General features: G+C 33.9%; 1 protein-coding gene across 1 annotated transcript in view; it reads right to left on the bottom strand.

The window, feature by feature from the left end:
- Positions 1 to 1,569: 1,569 nt before the first annotated feature.
- Positions 1,570 to 26,039, bottom strand: part of LOC131052777 (protein EXPORTIN 1A) — a 52,937-nt gene continuing 28,467 nt past the window's right edge. The window contains exons 20-32 of the mRNA XM_057987386.2: positions 23,882 to 23,980; positions 23,687 to 23,767; positions 23,435 to 23,524; positions 14,349 to 14,434; positions 4,441 to 4,521; positions 4,132 to 4,314; positions 3,981 to 4,047; positions 3,666 to 3,776; positions 3,300 to 3,407; positions 2,946 to 3,083; positions 2,710 to 2,850; positions 2,444 to 2,548; positions 1,570 to 2,357 (exon numbers count right to left, since the gene is read on the bottom strand). Coding sequence (XP_057843369.1) covers positions 2,235 to 2,357; positions 2,444 to 2,548; positions 2,710 to 2,850; positions 2,946 to 3,083; positions 3,300 to 3,407; positions 3,666 to 3,776; positions 3,981 to 4,047; positions 4,132 to 4,314; positions 4,441 to 4,521; positions 14,349 to 14,434; positions 23,435 to 23,524; positions 23,687 to 23,767; positions 23,882 to 23,980 — 1,413 coding nt within the window. The 3' untranslated portion in view covers positions 1,570 to 2,234. The remainder of the gene's footprint in view (positions 2,358 to 2,443; positions 2,549 to 2,709; positions 2,851 to 2,945; positions 3,084 to 3,299; positions 3,408 to 3,665; positions 3,777 to 3,980; positions 4,048 to 4,131; positions 4,315 to 4,440; positions 4,522 to 14,348; positions 14,435 to 23,434; positions 23,525 to 23,686; positions 23,768 to 23,881; positions 23,981 to 26,039) is intronic.

Here is a 26,039-nt window from a genome sequence, read left to right as displayed (position 1 = left end):
AATTTCGTATTGTCAAATCCATACCATCTAACCATGTTAAACTAAGATAGCTCAATAGTTCTTCTTTCACCATGATTACAGTTTTCTTGTATCTATTTCAACATAGAGCGTTTTCCCAACCATGCACATCCACCACATCCAATGTGGAGTAAAAATCATCCGTGTATCATTGAAAACAATATACAATAAATACACTGGCCAGTCACCAAACGAGAGCTCTTTATGTCAACTTTACCTCTCAATCGGTCAACCCATCCTTCTAGTAGGTAAAAATTCTCTCTTCATTCATTACACTTAAAAACTTTCTGAAGGGCTTCCAAGTTAATGGTTGATAGCCACACAAAATGTCAATATATTTGTTTCAAACATTCATGTGCCAAGTTATCATTTCATAAAATCCACGTAATGTTTAACATCCATTTTGCAAAGCCTCTATCAAATTATTTCTATATGTTAAAAAAATTTAGACTCTTTTATATCTTCAAATTGTATTCGTATTCTGTAATTTATTATAAGATTTAATAAGTAGACGGATTCAGAATTAATTAATTTCAACCCATTCGTTTGTGATCAATAACAGCCATCAAACTCCAAATTTATAAATAAAATACTTGGCATTACCCTTTTTCAGTTTGTTCCATCCGTTGTTTTGGCTAAGTAAGCATATTTGATTAACCATTTTCTTTCTGGATATTTGCCCAAGTAGCAAATAAAATTACTTGGCATGACCCATTGTCTCAGTTTGTTTAATCCGTTGATTTGGTTCGACTGGACACATCCGATTAACTATTTTCTTTCAGAATCTCTCTGTTTAATCCGTTATTTTGTCTCGACTAAGCATATTTAATTAACTATTTCATTTTAGAATGATTGCCCAAGTGGCAAGTAAACTACAAAATAGATAGCTCTCAATTAGAAAATTTAAAAATGGAACAGAGACGAAGACATTATCAGTACTCCAAATTCAGCAGTTGAATAAAAGATATTAAGATATTATTTCAAATTCAACATTTCTTCAGACTAACTAATATTTAAAAGTGATTAATCACAGGACACCTAGCCATAACAAATTTCCAAATATTTAAAGGTGCTTAATTTGTTTTCCAATTTAAACTGCACTCAATCCATTTTAATTGAAACTCGCATGCATGCATAATCCTGATGAAGCTATAGATGGCATGACAAACTAAATAATTTCAAGATTAATTTGGCTACAAACTTGATTTTCTATAACTTACAGATAGCCTAATGCCAGCCCCACATATTTGAGAAAATTGCCTCAAACTGGGTGATAATTTGCATTATTCAGCAGATATTCCTACTCCAAGAAGCATTAGAAACAAAAGCCTCGTAGATGTTTACAATTACTGGGCGTGTCTTGTTTGACAAGAAATCCATAAGAGGCTAAGTAGGGTACACATAAGAAAATGATTTTTAATTTACCTCTAAATACAAAATTTTAGTATTTTCTGGAAGTTACTGTTAAGGGAGCTTTGCATTTCAAAAACATTATGCCATAAAGATGTAACAAAAGTATCTCCTCATGTCTGCAAAGAGCCCACGCAGATAGAATCGTAATAGCGAAAACTGCTAGCAAACATATTCCTGGCTAAAGACATGATGTAGAGTGTCCATAATGTATAAGCATGCCTTACAACAAAATCAGAAAGAAGATAAGTTAAACACAGAATCTGCAATTGGCGAAAAGAATGGGGAGCAGTACTGAAAACATGAATGGTCCAAGGGAAAGGCATGTCACCAACCGACATAGCTTACAACCAAAAAATTATAGCTTTTTCTAAAAAAATCCTCTCAAGATTCCCAAATCTTATATTAATCAGTCATGGCTGGCTCATCGAACTAGGCAAGAACAGATTTATCACACAACAAACATGTCGGGAGAAATCACACTTGTTTGAGATTTTAAATTTCAACCTGCCAGAGTACTAGCCACCAACTCAAAGCTAGAAGGGCTTTACCAAGCCCTAAGGGAGCTACCCCTACTTCAACTACTTGAGAGCTGTTAGATGCCTCCAATGCATCTGCAACCGTGCTCAGAAGTATCACTAGTAGTTAAGGTTAACTCTCGCAATAAAGGCACAACCCTTGGAACACATCTTAATTTACTAAATGTGATCAGAAGCTCTGATTGTGCCCCCAAAAATGAATCTGACAAGGTAGACAAGCCATGCCAGTTTTGCAACTAAATGAAAATATGTGGCTTTGAGACATCTTTATGTGTCCACCATTTCATCTTGCAATTCAATTGGGGCAATTAGTCCAGGAATGCTAAGCATCCGTTGGCGTTCTCTTTCTCTTTGAGCAGCTGCTTCTTCTGCATATAGATCTTTGTTGTCCTGTAAAAGTATTTTAAACATTCAGAACCTACATGAGAAACAAACAAGTTTATTTACAATTGCCAACACCAAAATCTTGAATCTACCTGAGCTGAGAACTCTTTAGACTGCACAAGGAAGTCTCGGATATGGTTCTTGAAAGTAGAAAGATCATTTCGGGACTCAAAAAGCCCATCAACAAAAAGTGTCACCTGTCTCAAATGAGCAAGGACTCAAAAGGGCACCAATGTTTTCTTCAATAAAAATGAATTCAAATTGTTTCAAACATTTAAGAAAAGCAACGACAACCAATATAAAAAGGGGAAAAACAGGAGAATCACATAGAAAAACAACTGCCTCAAGAGGAGCATACCTCTGCTGCTGTCATGTTCGGAAACGAAGTTCCTAATAGTTTTATTGTGTACTCACGAACAAAAACCACATTATTTGGATAGGCAGTTGGGCCAAGTGCAGTAATATCCCATAAAGGCTGAGTTAAAGCTCCAGAATCCACCTAAAAGATCATTCACAGAAAATATAATTACTTATGAAAACACACACTACCACAAAAGCACTAGATACTTGCCAGTAGGATGAAGAAAAGCATACCAGACAAAACAAGTGCTGTAAAATTAAAACATGTGGTTTGAATCCTGGCTTGTGGAATGTGTCTGTTAAAACTGCAAATATTTCTTGCTCGATTGTTAGAAAGTAAGTTTGGTGGAACTGATTACAAAATTCTGAAACCTGTTGAGTACAATTACAACAATGTAAGCAAAAAGTTCAAATTAAGTTTAATAATATTGCAAGAAAATACAACTACTGGTTTTATCACATATTAGGATCTATTTTGCAACCAGCTGGTTGTACAATAAATCTTCAGCTGCAATTAGGACCATTTGCCATTTCAAGAAATAATGTGAGATGTTTCTGAACAAAAAAACCCCACATGAACTTTCATACCTGGAAATTCTTTAGCATCTCAAGAAGCAAGTTGAGACCCGTCTCAGCAATATTTCTTTCAGTGTGACGAAATGCCCATATTATGGAATCCATTACAAGTTTCAGTTGCTATTTAGAGAACACAATCAGGTATATGGTAGGTTAGTTGCTGCAATACGGGTGTACTTGTCAACAAAAGACATAAAAATGAACCAAACCTTGACATCTTATACATTGTAGAACCGTATAGTAAAAGAGACATAAGAGAAGCTGCAATAATACCCGACTTGATAATACAAACAAGGAACAGAAACAGAACCAAACCTCGGTATCTTCCACATCGTACAACTATATAGTAGATGATTCTCAGAGAGGCTGTAATAGTACCTGACTTGATAATACAAATAAGGCACGGAAACAGTATGTGGCAATTGCCTTTAGCAACGAAAAAAACTTCAATCGATGCTCAGGGTAGTCCTCAAAATTTTTTGTAATCATCTGTAGTAATAATTATCGATTTGTAAGCCAGTGTCAAAGAGTAATGTTTGACTAGAAAAGACCAAGAAGTTAATCAAACATATTCAATACTAAATCAAATTAATAATTCCTCTTCCATAACCACCAATAATGTTAATAGATATAGATTACAAAAAACCTGATGACAATAAATAAAATGCAGTTCAGATAAGGTTTGCAAACCACCTCCAACGTGCATGCAAAGACAGCTTCAAAAATGCGAGGTACATCATCCATCATTGCACCTTTATACCTAATATTTACAAATGTGTCAGTTAAAGCACAGAAACAAATTACAAGAGAGAAGAGAGAGAGAGAGAGAGAGAGAGAGAGAGACTTGTTTATTATAGTTGCAAATAATGATAAGACTTCAGATTCTCTAGCATCAGGGACATTCCGTGCATAGTCACCCAGAACTGAATCCATCATAGGAGGTACAAATTGCTTCCCAATATGAGGTTGATCTTCTGCTTTGTCTACAAAGGTCTCAATCAATTTGAGTGTTTCCCGCTTCACAGACCTGGTTAAAGAAACAAAATTAAGATATTTTAGAACATACCATTGCAGAAATGCATACCACATCTTCGAGACTTTGTCATAGAATATGGAAACAAAAAATTAATTAAATCTGTCTTTTACGGATTACCTCAGAAGTTTAACATATGATGTTTTAGAAGCAAATGGGCCACCCTCTGCTATGCTTTTAGATATGAGTTCACTGTACATTCTGTTAAGCAGAAGAAAACACCATGCCAATGTCAGTGTAGCCATAATCCATGCAGCAAATACCTAAACAATTCATTTTCAAGAATGCGATCACTAAGACTGGCACTTCAGTACCATCATAGGATTGCATTCAAACATGAAATTATAAATATCCATTACAAAGATAATAAGTACAGTAACATTATAGAAAAAATACTTCTAACATTAGAAACATCTCCTTGCTATGGCAAGAAGTATAGAAGATTCCATGATCTCAATAAAATGAGGCATCGTGAGAATGCAGACCACCAATCAGGAGTTCAGCTGAGAAAAGTACTATAGACCCAAAAAGACCTTAAAAACCTTTTCTTGTCCATCAATTGAATCCTTGCTTTATACATAAGAAGATACCTTATAATTGCACAATCCTTCCCTTGTCATCAAAAATGGATTGAATCAAATAGCCATAGAACCAACCTCCATCAATGAGACTTCAATGATAGGAAACAAAGAGCCATTGACCATTAACTAGATACATATGAATAGGGATATCCTCATTCCCTTATTATATCCATGATTCCTCTTACAATGGTTCAAGAGCCATCACTTAAGTCCAAATCCGTATCAACCCATGAACTCATAACCCATTTGTTTACTCCTAACCAAATGTGGTATCCATTTTTTTTTCAATCCCATTTCCAAATTAATATGCAAGGACAATTCAATACCCAATTAAAGAGGCAATGCCTAGCTTAGCATCACTTCCAATTAAAATGCTAGTTGTTTATTCCAATCCATCACCATACGGCATAGTTCCTACTTTTAACCCTACCAACTCATAACAAGAAATAAATTTAGTGTAGTTCCTACTTTTAACCCTACTAACTCGTAACAAGAAAAAAATTAAGTTGCAATGGTTGAAAAAGCTTCAATGACAAAGGCAAAGGCAATTGGCCTCACTACACCTATAGCAATTTAAGGTGCAATTGAACCAGTTTTGGTTCCATTTGTGTCCTTCAATGTTTAAGAACCCTTAGCTATTGATTGGAATGGTTTAGAACACAAAGTTTAAATCGATCGAGTACCTCTCAAACAAACAACCCATTGGTTCTCGGACTAAATATTAAAATACTACTCCTGTTAACACAATCACAAGTTCTTAATTCATTTTCTCTATTTTTAATATATTACATCCACTTTTACTTTCTCGAGTTTTTGCCACACTTTATGTCACATTGTGTTAATGCTGAATCAAGCACCATCATGGTTTGATTCAATGACTAAAAACATCTATTTTTAATATATTACATCCACTTTTACTTTCTCGAGTTTTTGCCACACTTTATGTCACATTGTGTTAATGCTGAATCAAGCACCATCATGGTTTGATTCAATGACTAAAAACATGTACAGACTCAAGGTCAAGTACTCTCAAGTTTCATGCGAGTTTCACCTCTAAAAGCTGTCAAGTTTTCTAAATGGACACACAAGTCCCATGCCATGACTCATCTGCGTCAAAAGAAAAAGAAAACTCTAGGTGTTAAAACACCATTTCATCTCATTTTTAATTCATTTGGTCTTAAATCAAAGGCCAAACACTAATAGACCTGGTGTTATGCTGCCCAAAAAAAATTGTTATTAGTGTTAGGCCAAACGCTAATAAACCCTCAATGCTAGTGTTGTGTTTTTGTTTTTTTCATTTCATTTGTTTTCAGCAAATCACAAATAATCACAAATCAGCAATGGTAATGTAAGGTGGGGACAGGAAAGACCTAGCATAGAAGTATGGCACACTAGCTCAGGCCAAGAGCATGGTGGCCTACAATTTTAGCGGGGTTTATTATGAGATGAAGAATCAATAGATTCTAATCTCACCTTTCTCAGATTTGTGGATAGGATGTGAACACGTGTTTTCAAGTGCCTAATGAAATGAGGAGAGAAATGAATGCCCCATAAATCAATTTTAATATGAAGAAAATGCATAACTAAGAGGGCAGGGAAAAATGGTGGTGTGATGAGTTCCAACCCCAAACATTCTATAGATATACTGGCCCACACATTTGGCATCCCTCCATTGAGGTAAATTCTAGCCATCTCCATTCACTTCAAGGCACCACTTCAAAGATACACCATGCAGCTAGAATAACAGCAGCAAGCTTTTGATACTACAATAATATACCATTCAATGTGGTTAGCAGCCCATATGGAAATGGCTTGGTACAATACATAAGGAATTACCAATCGGAAGTTTTAGACTCCAATGGCTAAGATTTCAGTGCCCCATTGCTAGAGGAATCCATTAAAAATATACAGCCTTTAGTAGATGATCAAACGAAAAATATGGAGCAAAGACTGCAGCGTTTTACCAAATAGATGGATAGACAGAAAGAATAAGACAACATTTAACTTTTTAGTGGCTTTGAGTGGCACATCGACGTTCGTGAAGTCCATAGGTGCTTCACAAAAACATTAAGGAAGAGAACAAGGGAAGAGATGACAGTGGGTGTGAGTTTCAACCCCAAGCCATATATAGATTCCTTATTGGCCCATGCATTTGACATTCCTCTGTTGAAGAGAGTTCTCATCATCTCCATTCTTCACCAAATTTCTTCACTTGAGTGTGCCACTCGAAACAAAAAGAAACATCATTAGTATAGGACAGCAACGGCAAAATTTTAATACTACAATAATATTGCAAAAGATTGGTAAATGTATAGACAATTATTGGTGTTGGGTTTAAAATACAATTCACTGAGGATTTCAATGCCTCGTTGCTAGAGGAAGACATTAAAAATAAGGGTCGTGTAGTTTTAAGTATGGTAAAGACAAGGTTATAACATTTTATCAAAGGGGTGGGCAAATGTGGAGAATAAGACACCCATTAACTTTCTAGTAAATGTCTTGCATAAAGTCCAAAATGTTAAGACTGTGCAATCCATTGGAGAATATGATTCAGGAGGTCGGAATGAAGAATGATGTCCAAATTCTCCTGAGCAATGCAACAACATATGTACCCATCAAGAAACTTATGTTGCCAGTGCTTGTATTTGTTGTGAAACGAAATAGGACACAAAAATATTTCATTAGATTCGATAACCAATTACATTGATGAACACCTCCTTATATAGATTCTGGAGTGAAGATAAAAACAATGCATGACAAATGCATCATAAATAATCTAAAAATAATAAACTAATCTAAAGTAAGTTACTAAAATGACTTTATAATAGGACACAAAAATATTTCATTAGATTCAATAACCAATTACATTGATGAACACCTCCTTATATAGATTCTGGAGTGAAGATAAAAACAATGCATGACAAATGCATTATAAATAATCTATAAATAATAAACTAATCTAAAGTAAGTTACTAAAATGGCTTTATTACAAAAGTAAGTCTTAATAATCTCCAATAACCCACACGTAAGACTTGCTGCACTAAAACAAACCAAACTAACATAAGCAAGCTAGAAACAATTCAAAAATATAAATTATTTGGAATCTTTTCCTTGAAATGAGTTCTTCAACAAAATAGACCTCCACCAAGCTGCCTCGAAACCTTCATAAAGGTGTAGCTCCCGAGCTGGATTCTCAAGTTCTCAGATTACCACCTCCTTGAACTCGAGAATCACAGAACTCCCAAGCCATTAGACAACAATCAATGTCAAGCTATACTCACAGAGCTCCATCAAGTTGTCTCATAACCCTCACAAGAATATGACTCCCAAGATCCACAAACTCCCATACTGACTAGGCACCCATCGATATTGAGCATTTTCTATATTAGATTCCTCCCTGCCTTCAAAGAATTAGACTTCTCTAAAATGCCTCCCTAGTCTCCCTAGTCTTTCCCTTAAAAACATCATTTGCGCAATTTCAACAGTTCCAAGCTAAGTGGCCCATTTTGCTTTGATAATAGCATTATGTCTCCCTTTGTCCTTATAATATATAGTACAAATTAAGTATAATGCTACCTCAATTCGAGGATAATCTTTTGTATCTCCTACAATAGTTCTCTTTTCTTCAATTAGGAGAGCTGAAATCATATCTATGAAACTTTTAAAAGAGAGTTCAATAAAAGTAAGCATAACATTGCTGAATTTTGAAGCTAAATTGTTTAATAAAATGGCTTTAACATCCTCATCATCCATTGTAGCATTGACTTCAACTAGTTGTTGAAGAAGAGATCTCAAATCGTTCACATGGATTGCAATAGTTATGCCATCAATCATCTTGAACTTAAAAAGTTGAAACTTTAAATAAAAACTAGAATTAATCACTTTTTCTCCAAGTAGTGTGTTCATTTTTTTCCAGATGGTTTTGCCAGATCTATATGATGTCTCTCAAAGTCTGAAAGGCAAAAACTAATAATAGCTTTGGCTTTATCATCTCTACTCTGCCATTCCAGTACTTTACTAGCATATGTAGGAAGTTTCTCGTTTCTCATTTCTCATTCCATTTTGAAATGTGAAAATTGAAGCCAAAGTATTTATCTAACAGAATTTCCATTTCAGGAAAATATAGAAGCCTGAGTAATGAAATTGATATTTTTCAAACCCTAATAACTCCTTGCAAAAATTCTGATTTTTAAATAAACCTTTAAGACAATGGACTACATAAGAACATCATAGAAAATCCTCAGGTCTAAACCCTTAACTAATTGAATTGTTCCAAAATTGAAAACCCTGCTCACAGTTTGCTCAATTAGTACCCTTGTCACGGATCACTTTGCCCCAGCTGTTCAAGTGGACTAAAAAAACTTGATTTCGTCAAAAAAAAGGTCACAGTTTTTCAAAATAATTTTTTTGCAAATTTTAAACAAAGCTATGTATTTATGAAATCTCGACAAAGCTCGAGTCGTGGGAATGCCCACGTATATTTCTATATCAGGTATAGGACCTTTGTCCCGGGCAAGGCTGGAGGTTTTCTCGACCCCACTCTTTCCTACCAGCGCCCGCAGCGAGTGGGGTTATACTGTAAAAATTACTTTTAATATTAATAAAATTTTGGCTTCGGCCTTTTACCGATCAAAATAAATTAAATAAAAAAAAAAAAAAATTGTGATATTCAGTGGAACTTGGTTGCGATTTCCTTTTACAGCGAAGGAAATCCATGATTTTTGGAACATCTTATAAAGAGTTTGAAATAAAGATTAAAAAAATGCATGACAAATGAATGATAAATAATATAAAAATAATAAACTAGTAGTAGAAATAAACTCATCTAAATTAAGACACTAAAGTAACTTTATTACAAAAGTAAATCTTAATAATCTCCAATTGGATTAGATGCTAGAGGGCACTGAGAAAATGAATGGGTCAAAAGTGTGGTTGAAGACAATAAAATTATCAAATTTATCTACACTCATACTTGGCTCCATTTGATGAGACAACACTCAAAAAGCAATAACCTTTTGTGATCAAAGGTGACACGATTTGCCACTAACTTCTTCACTATGCAAAGCATTGTACCCTCAACTCTTTATCTCAAGCAAATGTTTGTGAGACGAGGGAAAGGTCATAAATACAACTTTTGATTAGGTGTAGGTGTTCATAAAAAGTGTAGATGAGTAACAATTAGCAACATAAATTTCATTGGGAAATTTGTATTTGTTGATTTCTTTGTTTTGGGTTATTATATTTCATTTTCTAGTATTTTAAAATTTATTTGTCAAAACAGAGCCTTTGATCAATATTCTAGGTTTGACAAATGTAGATCGCATCTAGTGATTTATATCTACGAGACCATGGATAGGGAAACACAAGGCCATTTTGCATTACAATGGTGTTAATAAAAAATATGATATCATTTTGCATATAATTGATCATAGACGAATGAAGCAACTACACAAACCAATACATACCTTGGCTTACTACCTAAACCAAATAATTTCCTTCTTTCATTTAAGGTTGTTGAGGAGATCATGGCAAGCCTTACTTCATGCTTAGAAGGGATGGCAAGGGATGAAGACATCAAAGAAAAAATTCAAGATGAGTTGGAGGTTTACACCTCAAGTCATTCAGAGGAAGGAGAACAAGCACCCATGTAAAAAAATCAAACCTTCAATTTTTGGCTTAATACTAGAAACTTGAAAGTAACTTTTGATCCTTTACTTAATATACTTTTTTTGAAATGTTTTATTTATAGATTTGTGGTAGGAAATTCATGGGGTAGATGCTTTGTCCTAACCTTGTAAGCACTTCTAAGTGAACAAAATCATAGCCTTTTTGTAGAGCATTCACACCAAGACGACAAACGACGACAAACAGGTTGACCAAAATGTGGAAGGTTCTTCTCATGATGTCATCAGCTTGGATGACATCAACCTATCAGCTGATTGGACTATCAAAGAAGTGGATATCATGTTCACTAATGAAAATCTCGTTATATCGGAGAGAGAAGCAATAGTGATGCAAGCATTGGAGGATGATATATTTGAGGAATCATTCACTCATCATAAAGATTCCAATTCACTTTCTAATTTGAGGCTTGAAAGTACTAAACTGGGAGGGAGAAAAAGAGCCTGTAGATTGCATTTGGTTGTTTTTAACATATGTTAATGGTTATATAACTACCATAGATATCTTAAATGCACCTATCTAAAATAGGTTGAGAGATATAAATCTCAAGGTACCTATATTGAATTTATGGCAAATAAATTAGATAGGCACCTTGAGATTGATCTCTCTTAATGTCTTTTATTTTGATGTATTAAAGATATCCTTGCCAGTTTTATTTATTGAAGTTTTCAAAATATATTATTTTGTTTAATAACTATGTATTTAAATAAATATCATCTTCATAATTTTAAATTTTATTTTGAATTAATTTTGTAAAAGAATTTTAAAATTGCTAAATTCCCTTGGATTAGGCACCCAGGGGCAGCAAAAATGTGCCATGGAAGCCCAGATTCCAATGTCCAACTGGTTCAATCAATCCATTATTATTTCAATACATTATTTCACTATTCATACCCAAAATTCACAAACCATCCTAGAGGAGACGTATGCCTGCACAATCATATAGCTACATGGATAAATAAATAATATTTACTTTATTTATTTTTTAACTAGCAGAGGCAAAGGGGAAAGCTTGAGAACCTGTTGATCCAGCCCCTCCTCCATTTCAGTCGTTGAAAAAATTTTGAAAAAATTAAACTTAAAACAAATTATTTACTGTATAATTGATTATATAATTATCTGAAAATTATTATTTACTATATTATTTATTAAAGTTGACAACTATTTATTATATTAATTTAATACGGTAAATAGCTATTTCATTAAAATTATTTTATTCACAGAGACCAAAAAAATTGATTGTTTTGTTAAATTTTTGTTGTCAGCAATGTGGAGTTTTTTACTTTTTAGAATATAATCACACCATTATGCTCCACCCCCTTCTACCACTGTAGCTTACACCTCCAACATAATTATTATTTATGATTTTATAGTAATACAATGTATTGTTTGACTTTGAAACCCTGAAATTTCAAAATTTCAGCATTTGACAACATATAAAATCTTGATTTGTGACAAACTGATTATCAGAATAAACTTATGAATTCTCTAAATGCATTAATTTCTGTTTTATTAACTACTAATATTTTTCCCACTGAGTTTTTGCTACTCCCAAGCCTCAAAATTCTGGACTCAGTCCATGCCCAGGCCAAGTTTTCCAACTATGGTCTGAATATCAAACGAAGTATATATAAACATGACTATTCAAAATATAGAATGGTAGACCCAGGATAACTGAGCAACACCTCCTTGTACAAGTGAGATGAGCCAAACAGCTGAGCTTGCACTAGGCCCTAGAGCATGGAGATCCATGGAGAGCATGAAAACACAATCACCAATAAAGCATTCAATGTTGAACATGAAAAGCCTTGAATTGTCAAAAAGATTGATAAGTTGTTAAAGGTTGAAAATCTCACAAGTTGTCAAGGTTGGAAGCTGTAACAGACTTGAATAGAATTTTGCTATTTAGAATCTTGGAAAGCTCAGTTCCAGCTATGTCAAAATGAATACAGATAGGTGTATTGCTACCTACTTTTCTAACGAAAAATGTATAGAGCATGGGCAAACAAACAAAAATTGTTCCAATAATTCTTATTTTCTTTTCAGTTTTTTTAATTAAAAGTGCTATTTTTTTTAAATCAATTTAAGATAGTCAGGAGATGTCTATGTCATTTTTTAAAATTTCAAGTGAAGTTTTTAATACTGACATACAAAAGGATCAAGAGACATCTGAACAACAGCTAGAGACATGTCCCAAGGAACACAGACCTTCCCTGGGGCCCGAGCAACCACCCTATAAAGGGGGACATCCCCCTGTTGGTGCTCAGGTTCCAACAATGGTGGAGAAAGCTTTGTTTTCATCTGTCCTGCTAACCCAGGGACATCGCCATTCCATTGACACCAGCAAAATCCTAAGGAACTGTTCCTAGAGCACACTACTTGTGACCTAAGTAGGAGTCTGCATAAATAACACAATTGAGTTATACTTTAGAGCACACTACTTGTGACCTAAGTAGAAGTCTGCATAAATAACACGATTGAGTTATACTTTAAAATTCATATGAAACCTGTAAGACTAATGGAAGGGATCAAAGAAATCCTTGCAATCCCAGACTGGAATAATGCACGTCCCTAAGACTTGTTATTCTTATGCTTCAGAAACATCTTCTGAGTTTTATAATCATCACAAGGTGATCTATAACAAAATAGAACACATTTTGGTTTCATGCTGCACCATTACTGTAGATATGTTTTACCCAAATTGCTACGTAGTTCAGCAATTATTTTCAACAAATTCCAGAGTTCATAATCAAAGGTAAATAATGCTCGGACAAAGAGGCTTAAAAAGAATTGATCTTTCATTGGTCTTACATCAAACTCAAATCTTTACTTCTAGGTCTCTAGCTCTAGTAGTTTCCAAAGAAGGGTAAACAATTACATCAACCAGCAAATTGCAAAGTTCACAATAAGATGCATATCTAACTTTTAGATGAAAGACTGACCAACTAATTTGTCTTGACTAATGCCCTTGTACCTCATAACAGTCACAAATTTTAACCTAATCATGGAAAATTTGTCATTACTTTCCGTGATGACATCCCAATTTTCATTCAAATTTTGAAGAACCATCCAAACTGTGCACTAACAGATCTTTACCATTCGTGGAGACAACAGCAAGAGGCCAAGTTCCAAAAATACCTATCTGACTAAGCATATATGATATATCATTTAAACTTGTTTAAGAAGTGATGTATTTGAAACCAAAGATTCTTAATGAACTAATGTATATGTTAGCCATGGTCAATTACTCAAATAGGCAACAATGGCTATACACTGAATAGTTGTTAGAAGTTTTCCAACCCATCGATTCAATCATTCATCCATTCTCCTAGAAAACTTGGCTACAATGAAGAGGAGCAATCAACAAGCTACAATGACTGGCACAGGATCGTTTGTACCTGCTTCATTTCAATCTATAATTTATCACCAAACATGTTATAATTCCTCTAATCATTCTTTCACAAAATAATAGGGAGCAAATTTAATAATCTATATAAAAACTGAATGCAGTCTATAGCATATAGTGCAATTGAAAAATCAAAACAGATCTACAGAAAAATGCTGTTTTTATGTACTTAAGTATGCAGTCCCAAATATTATTATATGAAAACTATATTTAACAAACTCAAAAAAAATGTGTTTAACTGAATGCATATTGCACCAAGAAAAACCATCAGAACAGAAGACAGTAAACTTCATCACAAGAGAATCTAAACATCACATGCATACACATAACAGATTCAATATATTATAACGAGACCATACCTATAAACATTTAGCATGTCCAAGAATATTAATGTTATCTGACTCAAAAAAAATGTTCCAAGGGAGCTAGCCACACTTGTATTTGTCTGTAAAAAGCATAAAAGAACCATTAGCTTGGAAAACAGCGTAATCAAAAAATCAATTACCAGATCTTGTATGCCATGTCAAAAGAATAAACACAATCCATATCAAAGGAATAAACCAAGATGTCGCTATTCAAGTAATCTTAAAGATAATGAATGATGGAAATCAAAACAAGATGTCTCTGCTTTATTGAGCATACATAGTATACCGGTCAAACTGTATTCAAATTCACTGTAAAATATTATATTTGTTGGCATAATAATTTTTTAAAGAATTCAGGTATTTCTTATGTGCTTTTCTTCCAAGTTTTTCTAAATTTGTTTGACACTCGTATCTTCTGTTACATATTCAATTTATGTCTCACTTGCATTCAGATTAATCCATGTTGACTAACATTTCTGCCTTTAAATTATTATCTAAATTTGTTTCAAAGCCAGGTTCTGAAGGTAAAAGAGATCAATGCTAGGATTTGCAGCATTTAAATTTGTTTTTCTTATTTTTTTCAAAGTCGATGTTTGCACATGTATCTAATCATATAAACAACTGGAAGTGAAAGCATTGGCAACAAGGAGATCACATCAATCACCTCAAATACCACATTTGCACAAACTGCTAGCCACAGCATCAAATTGTGCCTAAATATTAATTTGGCAGTTATATAAGTGTTTATAGCAACCATCATTTTGACAATGAAAATGAAAAAATGGAAGGGATGGATAAGTAGATCCCCCAACATTACAATAGAGATTAATCCAAACAAGTTCCAAGTTTCAGAGGCAAATGCAACAAAGATGGTGGGCTGCACTCATGGTCCATCAACTGATGTCACATCCTTATCATTAAGCTCTAGATAAATGTAATCATTCGGATTTTTCATTCCACTAAACAGTCCAAGTTCACAGCATTTGCTTTAAGGCACAAGTTGGTACAAGAATAAGCATATATGACGTGCAAAGTTTTGCTACTACAGCCTTCCATTCAATATAGCAGAAAACCCATACTAGGAGAATTTGCTCACAACCTCAACTGTTATGGCAAAAGATAGCAGAGCACATAGTTCAAATGACTTACATGGGTCATTGCTCCATAAAACAGTGGAAAATGTAACAGAAACTATAGAAAAGCATAAGAAATATTGGCACAAGAATGGATGCAACATATTATCAAATGGGTGGAAAAATGAAGGTAACACAACTTTCTTGTGGCTTCAAATAATCAAATGGTGTTCTCAAAATCCATTGACTGCCTAAACTAAGTCAAAAATGCTAAAAACTGGAGTCTAATGTTGGAGGAGATTGTATTCAAGATTGATATAAAAAAGTGGTAGAAGTTGCAGTAAATAATGCAGTAATGTATATGGCAAAGGAAACTACTTGAGGAGAGGGACCCAACACTTTTTTTCCTCCTTTGTGCTACCCCAATACCTTGATCTTGCATTAATGGAAGTAGGAAAACTTGACTGAAATCTGTGGTGCTTCACTTCATGAGAGATCACATCAAGGGGAATGCGCTTGTGTAAGTGGGTGCCTCGTAGTTTCTGACAAACTTGATCAACTTGCAAAACATTTATGGCTTTCTAACACATTTGCAGATGTTTGTTAACCACAAATGCGTAGATTTTTACTGCTCAAAAAAACAAATGGAGAGTTCATAAAGACATTTTTAATGATGTTTTTGCAAGAAGTGCAAATGAGATCATCGAGGTAGCTTCAAATTTCTATTTAAATTCTAAATTGATTCCTTCTATTCAGGTTTAGTTGCAATTTTAGCTTGTCTGTATGAATCAATTGTTATTTTTAGCTGTGTGTTTATTTATTTTTAGCTGTGTTTATTAATGATCATTCAGTTATATTTTTAGAGTTAGTTGTATTTTACTGAGTTCTTTAGTTGGTTGTTATATTTTTTGAGACTTCGTATTAGAACTGGGAGTATCTATTTTTTGAGTCAGATTAACGGTCAGTCCCAATTTGGTCAACCGCCTTGTAATTGCCTACAAAAGGCCTGTTATTCTTTCAATAAAGCACACTGATTTTTTTGGTTTCATGGTATCAGAGCGAGTGACGAGCCTTCTTTAAAAAAATTCTCGTGCCCTAGCTACCTGGAAATTTAATTATTCCAGAAAAGTTTTTTAGTGATTTTTTTATGAAAAAATCAGACTGCTGTTCAAGAATTTTTTGACAAGGGTGTTTTTTCCAGCAGATTTTTGTAATAAAAATTTTCATAGATTTTTGTAGATTGTTTTTTTTTCTGAGCCACATTTTCCTTTTCGTGCGATCTGCCATGCGTTCCTCTCTGCGTTTTGTAAGCCCGTCCCACGTCAGGATTTTTCTTGGGAGGCGATTTTTCCCGACAGGGTTTTTGCAGGTGGCATGTTTTTATTTCTGGTGGTACGACTGGATTTTCTGCACGATTTTTCGCGATTTTTTTCCTGCGCAATCTGCATATCTTCTACAGTGGTTTCTTTTTCTCCCGTATTTTTCTGTGACTGGCCCCCTTTCTACAATTTATGTGCGATTATTTCCTGCATGATCTGCATATATTCGACAGTGGTTTCTTTTTCTCCCATTTTTTTCTGTGACAGGCCCCCTTTCTACAATTTATGTGTGATTATTTCCTGCACAAATAGTGTCCGACTTTGAGGTTTTTTTCTTTTTGGGCGTATTCTATGTTTTGCCGTGATATTTTTCTGCACGCGATTTTCTGTTCTTTTTCGGCATAGGGTTTCAGAAATTTTTTGGGGGGTTTTCAGAGAAATTTTTTGGGTCTTCAGAAATCTGAGCACTGGGTTCCATGTCAGGTTTCTCTTCACGTTTTCCAGAGTCTGTACCAGCTGCTGCTGAAGGTTTTTGATTAATTTTTGACAAAAAATCAGATTTTATTTGAAGTTTGAGTTTGACCTCGTTTTTCACGAATAAGAAAACAGGAGGGATGGCATCATTGACCAACATCATGTTGGAAGATAGTCAACACTTCAATGGCAAAAACTACAATATCTGGAAGCAGCAAATGTTTTCTATTTATGCGTGTACCGGTGCCTTGACTAGATTGTTCTAGGTAAAGAAACTCATTCTGCAACGGCAGGCGATGACCAGACCAAGTTTGATGAGCATAACCGAGAAGCAGATATGTTGCTGAAGTTATCGGTCACTGATGATATGCTTCCAGAAGTGCCATCAGCCAAGAAAGTTAATGACATCTGACAAGAACCGTGTGTTCTTTCTGAGGAACATGTTGTTCTCAATTATGATGGATGAGAAGATGCAACTATAGGAACATCTTACAAAAATCAAGGAAATACATGACCACTTAAACATTATTGGTCATAAGATGGAGGAAGATGATATGACCGTGATCGCACTGAAGAGCCTGCCCAGATCCTATGAACACTTTATTGAGATGCTCAACCTCCACTAAAGTTGACTTGAAATTTGATGAGTTGTGCAATAAGCTATTGCAACAAGCCAAGAGGAGACAACAGTTTGGTAGCAGCATTGGCATGGCCAGTGTGGAACAAGCGTTTATTGCCAAGGACAAAGGCAAAGGCAAGTCCACTCAGCAGAAAGAACAGCACAACGCTGAGGAGGGGTTCAAGAAGAAAATCACATGTCACTATTGTGGTGGACCTGGACATATCCAAAGGTTCTGCAGAAAGAGGTTCGCTGATCAGAAGTCCAACCAAGGAGGGGTCTCGGGAGCAAAAGCAAACTCATGCCGCAGAGCGTTCTGAAGAGAAGGAATCAGCCTTCTATGCTTTTTGATAAGCAAATTTTGTCATCGGTTGGGTAGTTGATAGAATGACCATTAAGGCAGGGTATTAGAATATTTAATTGTTATTTTTAGCTGTGTGTGTTTATTAATGGTCATTTAGTTATATTTTTAAGAGTTAGATATATTTTAGTGAGTTCTTTAGTTGGTGGTTATTTTTTTAGAGACTTCATGCTAGAACTGGGACTTTCTATTTTTAGAGTCAGTTTAACGGTTAGTCCCAATTTGGACAACTGCCTTGTAATTGCCTATAAAAGGCCTGTTATTCTTTCAATATTTTTTGGGTTTCATGCACCGCCAGCCATCACTAATAAATTGTTGTCATTTACATGGAAATATTATTTTTTATGACTTTCAATAATCATGAGGTTCCTTTCACATTTCTGCTCTTGTATTCACATGTTGAGTGAATATTGTACTGCATTTTAATTCCAATCATATAGAAAACATTTCCCCACCGTTCTACAAACTCATTCCATATATTGTGCTACTATATTAGGCAAGAAATTTGTGTTTGTTGAAGGAATTAAGTATATTTTTTAATGTATATTTTTTAATGTGTTCTTTACGCCCCCAACTATCACCAAGAAATTGTTTCCATTTGCATGGAAATGTAATTTTTTATGATTAATTTCAATCACTATGAGGTTCTTGACACATTTTCTGCTCTTGTATTCACATGTTGGAAATATTGTACTCACCTTTTATTCAAATCGCTATGAGGTTCTTGACACATTTTCTGCTCTTGTATTCACATGTTGGAAATATTGTACTCCCCTTTTATTCAAATCTTATAGGAAGCATTTCCCCAATGTTCTACAAATTCATTGCATATGTTATTACATTTCGTTTAACAAATTAAGTATATTCTTTAATTTGACAAGTTTTTGTCAAGTCTAAGTCAATATTTGGTTTGCTGAGACAGAAGTTTTCAAATAATGGTTAGCACCATAAAAGCATATCAGAATAAATCTTGAGTTCTTGGATCTTGCCTTCATATCCTATTTTTTGTCTAAAATGTTCAATATGAAGGCAAAAGAATGTTAACCAAGATTTTTCCCTTTTAGGGCACCAAATGTGTTTCGTCTTTTTTATTGCAAGCCATCTATATATTCCCATTCAAGGGGCATGCCAAAATAAACAAATCAGCCTCCAAGAAAATATTTAAGCAATTCTAATTAATAAAACTATTTATCTAAAAATATTGCTTGTATAATCAAATAAAAAGCCATTTAATATCAATATGCTACAGTTAAATAATAATTAATATATTTCAAATACTTTTTAATACTTTTTTTTCTAATTTAAACTATTCTTGCTATTTTTTAAGGATTAGATTTTTTTAGTTTAATTTTAGATTTTCAAATAATTACTTTTATTCTATATTTTGTTTTTAAATTTTCAAGTTTTGATTTTTCTTTTAATTTATATTTAAACTTAAAATATAAATTTTAGAACTCATTAATCAAATGATTTAATTTAATTATAAAAAATAAAAAATGTTTAATGACATAACATTTCAATTTTTAAAACATTTATTTAAAAAGACTTTGATTGGCTATATTGCATGTTGATTAGGAATAAACAAAGTGAAGTGCAATTTTTGTGGTAAATTGTACAATGGAGGGGCTTCTTGTTTGAAATGGCATTTTACAAATAGTTGGACTACGATGTGAAGGGTTGCCTTAAATTTCCTTAAATATCCCTCTTTTGGTTTGCTTAGATATTCCAAACAAAGATGTGCTATGGTTTGAAAACTTTGGAATGTGCAAAAAATCCATCAATTTACAATATCATATAAAATTTGAATAATGCACTCCCAAAGTTGAAATGTGACATCCAAGACAAACAAAGGTCTACACTGTGCTTCAACTTTGCATGGTACCATATGTAATGTCCCCAATTTTTATGTGACATTTAATTAAATTGATTTTTATTAAGTTATCAAAAAATAAAAGATATATTCAAATGATGGCTTAATATTAATTAATTTAATAAAATAATAATAAAATATTATTAAATGTCACTTTATTAAGTAAAGTTATCCAAAATATTGGGGATGACCCCACAATGCAGCAGTTAGCTGTGAGCCTCCTACATGGGAGGTCTTGGGTTCGAGTCTACTCGACTGGTTGTTAGCTCCAGGGAAAAGCTAAATTACCACTTCGGTTGTGGATTATCAAAAAAAAGCTATCCAAAATATTATTATTCATGTTGGCCAACTCAGCCTAATATTCTAGATGTTTCTTGGAGTTCTTTGTAAGGAGGCTAAATGAAGGAAGGTAAGCTTTAGATTTTGATATGTGATGAACTTTAGAGGACGATAATCCTTAGAGTTGATAGCGTGGACGAAAACCCATCCCTGTCGGGTGTGCAACAACAATTGAATAAATATTACCAACCGACAGTGCCAACAATGCAAATCCAACAACTTGTTCAGCATGCAACACAATTTCTTCAACCCCAAATACAACCTAATGTTCAATATCAACCAAGAGAAGCTACAAATCGATCTCAACCATATGTTCAAATCTCTCGAATCTATAAATTCAGCATCAATTTTCAATATCAGGGACCACAATCTTTGATTTCTTGTACCATTATTCTGCAAGTTTTGCAAATCTGAGAGCCATTACTACCAAGAAAGAGGATAATGGAGGATCACCGTTTTGCATCAATAACTTGATATAATTTAGATTTTTATTTAATGTTATTGGTTTTCTTTAATCATTCCTCTATTGTGTTGTGTTGGATTTTGGTGATAAATTTAGGTTCTTGTAGTCTCCTTTATATCTATTTACCTTGATGATTTTTCAGCATCTATGGAGTGTTTGTGAGGCAGCAAGCACCATTGAGCAAATTTGTAAGTTTTCTATATTCTGAAGTTTTATTATACTGGCCGCATTCAGCGAACTTAAAAGAAAACCTATAAATTCATTATTGTTCGCCAGAACATTCATATGGATAGAGCTGTGTTTAGTATGCAAGCCTAAAAATTGACTGCTGCAAGCCTGCAGAAAAGGACGATTCTTTGGCAGAAGAAAACCTAAAAAAATTGTATCTCGATTCAGATGTGTATGACTCAGACGATTCAGGTTCTGTTCAATTCGGACGTGTTCAACTCCAATCCTTTCCAGTCACCATTTCTCTATCGCCGCGAACCCACTCTTCCACCCACGCACCCCCGAGTGCCCAAGATCCCTCCACGAGCAGTTTAGGTTTTGTTTTTATATGAAGTTTTTATTTTAAAAATTCAATATCTTTATATTTTGTTTGCTAACTGATTTGTTTTTTAATTTTATTTTTTATTCAAAGTTAAAATTTTAAAATATTTCAATTAGATTTCAATTATAATACATTTATTATTTAATGTATCTTTCTTTAATATATTAAAAATATTTAAATTATATTTTTAATTGATGATATGAGATTTCCACAATCCATAGAATTCATCTGTGAGCAACTTCTGGAATTGATTGTGTGCTCACAGATTTTTTTAATATAATTTATAATAGATTTGTTATTTAATATATTTTTATTTATATATTAATATTTAAATTACAATTTTGAACATATTAAAATAACAATATTTTAAAATTTATTAAAATATAATCAAATTTTACTTAATATTGTTCTAATTTTTTCAATTTATTACTTATTTTTAAAAAACTAAATTTATATAGGGCAAATTTAATGTCAAATGTTTTTTCAATTTTTTTACCTTGTCAAACTTCATTCGAATTTTATTGTTGCCGAACTCGAATTCGAATTCGAACCTTGTGACTTAGACTGTTATTGAGGCATGGCTTGATTGATATTGGAAAACTGCAATGTAAATTAAAAGAGATCTATATTATAGAAAAGTTTAATATTTAAAGGATTCAGACTTCTTTTGATTTGGTAAGGGCAAACATATATTTTGATCGGGCAAAATAAGGAGACATTAATATTTGTGGGAGTCGTTTGCTGACACGGGAGCCTATGGTTCCTGCTATTATATTGCTTGGTAGCTATTGGGAAATTGTGGCACAATTAATATTTGCAAATACTATTGAAGAGGCCGATATGCTGATGTTTATATCCCTCATGTCAACAGTATCAATATAAACATTTAGAAGCTGAAGTCTTAGTCGGAATTATTTCCGCTGAATGCTGGTCACTTAATTTTCTGAAGCGGAAGCTTTGATAATTATCGCTGACTGTTGTGTCACATTCACTAGCAGAATCTTGGAGCCATAGAGCTAGGGAGTATCGTGCCTGAGTTGGGTTTCATTCCTACGGTGCCAAGTATCTTCCAATTTATACATTGCCATCGCAGGATAATTGAGGGCAAGATTTATTACTGTTATTACTGTCTTACAGTTGCCTGTGCCATAACTCAGATATCTGGGCAGAGGGTGATTTCAGAAGTGTCATGGAGAGCCAATACAGTCTCCAATAATCTACAGATTCAGCAAAGAGAGGAATTGTTAAATCTAAGGAGAAGTTTGCACCTTCAAATGCAAACCTTCTCTATTCTTATCGCACCAAATCATCTTCCTACCTTTGGACCGTTTGGAGACAAATTCCAGTCAGAAAGTTCTTTTGACACTCCTCTGCCAATTATAATTTCAAATGACAGACAGTTGCAAATAAGAGGATCATCGAAATTCAGTCATTCCATTTTATGTCAATTGTTTGTGAAAATTCTTCTGCAAATTTCTGGTAAAATCATTAAGGTCTCTTTTCAGCCTCTAAACACTAAACCTTTACCAAACTGGTGAGCAGCTTGAACTGAAGAATATTTAGAAACCTATCAGAAGTAGACAAAAGAAATCCATTTCTTGCCCATTAATATCAAGCATAAAGTTTTTTTAAAATATAGCAACATGGTAACAAATAGCACGTACTAAGAACTATGGTATCCTATACTTCTAAACAGTAAGTCAATTTGGTTCACGTAAAGGGTTTCAATTTAATTTCACAAAATTCAAAAAATGGTGTTGAAGTCAAGTGCATTCCTTCTTCACATTAGAGATGTTCCACATGTATTACTCACAAAATAATGCCAATTAATCCAACACATAAAAAACTAGTTGAAATATTATCGAACACAATTTCAAAAGAATAATGGACCATTAAATCAGTTAATGATTCAGAAAAATTGACATTTCAAAAAGAGTTGTTCATGAACTTTTAGAAGTCCAACAAATACAATATTTCTCAAACATTAAAGCAAACAAGCTAGAGCCAAAAACCTGCAGTATGTTCAGCACTGTTTTAATAACTTCCTGATCTTTTAGGAACTCAACGCTTTGCCTTGCTTGACCGATGATTTCAGCCCATTTCTGATTACAAGAAAAAATAGATTATTGATGAAAGTACAACCAGAAAAACATTTCTGCCAGACTAATTGTTGAAATTACAAGAAAAAATAGATTATTGATGAACATATTTTATCTATAGCATACAAAAACAAATGATAAGTAGACCACTGATAATGAAAGAACCTGATTTGGAAGTTCCATTAGCCTCTGAAGATACTCATCTCGTTTTTGTGGATCTGATTCAGCTTGAATCATCTGCCCCACCTGCAAATAGTAATGTTCTATATAGGTTAGTCACCTATGCTTTTACAGAAGAAAAGAAAAGCTGTGATAGAAACCCATTAAAAGAAAAATCTCGTTGCCAACATCCAGTCATACAGATTCATAAAATGTATGTATCTGGTGGGGTTCAAGATCAGCAATTGTTGTTGCAAGGCTGGTTAGAAGTTCAGAAACAAATGGCTCGGCTTCTCCAACCTGCAAAAGCCCATAAGAATACATTCATAATATAAGGTGACCTTGACAATGTATGAAATATAAGGTCTTTCCATTTTTGCTTATATATATTTATAGAAGGTAACGTTTAATTATGTACTAACAATTAGATAATAACAAGACTTAAATTTAAACTTACTCTGCTGAATGTGTCATACAAAACTCCTGAAACTCTTGACCAATAGACTAGACAACACCCTTCCCTTTATTGTTTATGAGAGTCAAATAGGTCCTTAATAAGGATAATATATCCTTGATGGTTTTAACTCTAGTTAGAAATATCATAACAGTTTTAAATCTAGATGCAAAGTAAAAGGTACTCACAGTTTTCCTCCACAAGTGTTTACAAATTCATTAAATGGACTATGAAAATATCATGTCTTTAATCTAGTTGGAACGGCATAACTTGGGCAAAAACCTTACAACAACAACTAGGATTGACAGAGGATTCAATGGAATGATGATGATGATGACTGTTGAACTTGATGAGAAAGTTGTAAGAATAGTATTTTACTAAAGGATGCCTCTCCTCGAGAGGAAATTAATTATTAACTGTAAGAGCCTTTTGGTCAATGTTGTCATTTTGCAGCACCTTTATTTGCCTTAGCAACTTAGAATATTAATTTTCTACTGATTTGAATGAGATCCCCGAGTGATTTGTGGATGTCATGATTTATTTCCAGCTGATTTATATTACACTTTGGAAGGATCGGCCAACAGTAGCATAATGGATCTCATTAGGGCTCAAGGATATAGTCATAAAACTCAACTTGATGTTTGGGATCCTTCACTACATAAGAAGAATGTGGTGGGTGAAACAACTAGCACGCATAGTGGATGGTTGCATGGAATGCAACAACTTCCAGTTCATAAAAGAGTTCAACATATTATTGGACATGCCAAGTATACAATCAATGTGAGAGTTAACTATGGAGCTGAAATCCAAGGGAGAGGAGGATGCTTGCATGGAATGCAACAACTTCCAGTTCATAAAAGAGTTCAACATATTATTGGGCATGCCAAGTATACAATCAATGGGAGAGTTAACTATGGAGCTGAAATCCAAGGGAGAGGAGGTACAACTTCAAGGCAATGAAGAAGGCAATCCAATAGTTGCCATGATTATGTGGATGGAAGACCAGTGGATAACAATCACAACTTCCTGTAAAGGTGAGATGCTTGATCCAAATGGTATTTGGTCTAATTTGGATAAGTTCAACATTACACTCCTAAGGTGGTCACCAAGTAAAACAATTGTGAGATGGAACTTTCTTGTTGAGAACCACCAACTTGGCATAATTAGGATGAGTCTATGTTGCAATAGACACAAGCCAAGGCCACTTTGAGTATGGTTCCCAATTTTATATATGCTGCCCTCACCATTTCCAGTATTGCACGCACTTTCCTTGCAGCCAAAGAAGAGTTTTAAGTTACATGGCGGAGTTCCTGGCCAGTTATCATTGTTGAGTTGTTTGCATATATTACAAGGTGGTTTCCAACATTACATTCTGATTTTGGGCAAAGGAATGCAGTATTACAGCCATGGTATTGGAAAGATCATTTTGCCTCATGTTATACGTAAAAGGTTGCATTCTTTTGGGATACTAAATGCCAATATTCCAGCTAATATAAAACTGTTACGAAAAAAACTCCAAGAAAAATATCATTGTTACAGCCACCTTCCAACCCACATACAATCTTATCCAAACTACCTTTCAAGTAGCAAAGGTTGGTGCATCATAATAAGGGTCCTCAGAGTCCAAGATAGGCCTTATGACATCAGTTTATAACAAGCACACACAATTGTTGACATACATTGGTCACATTTCATTTAAGGGTGCATTAGGGAGATGAAGTTTTAGGCAAAGAAGACCATACAGCTATATTCAGTCATAGAATTGGGTAATTTTCAGTTTAATGCTGCTATTGGAATACTTTCCATCAGTGTGCAGCTGTTTCCAGCTTTTATTTTGCTGATCTTTGAGAGAGATTTTCAGTATGACAACTGTTGTACCATTTTTATACTACTGATTTTCAGGGT

This window comes from Cryptomeria japonica, chromosome 6, assembly GCF_030272615.1.
Source record: "Cryptomeria japonica chromosome 6, Sugi_1.0, whole genome shotgun sequence".
Taxonomy (NCBI): domain Eukaryota; kingdom Viridiplantae; phylum Streptophyta; class Pinopsida; order Cupressales; family Cupressaceae; genus Cryptomeria; species Cryptomeria japonica.
The sequence above is the reverse complement of the archived record's forward strand: the minus strand, read 5'-3'. Positions and strand labels throughout refer to the sequence as shown.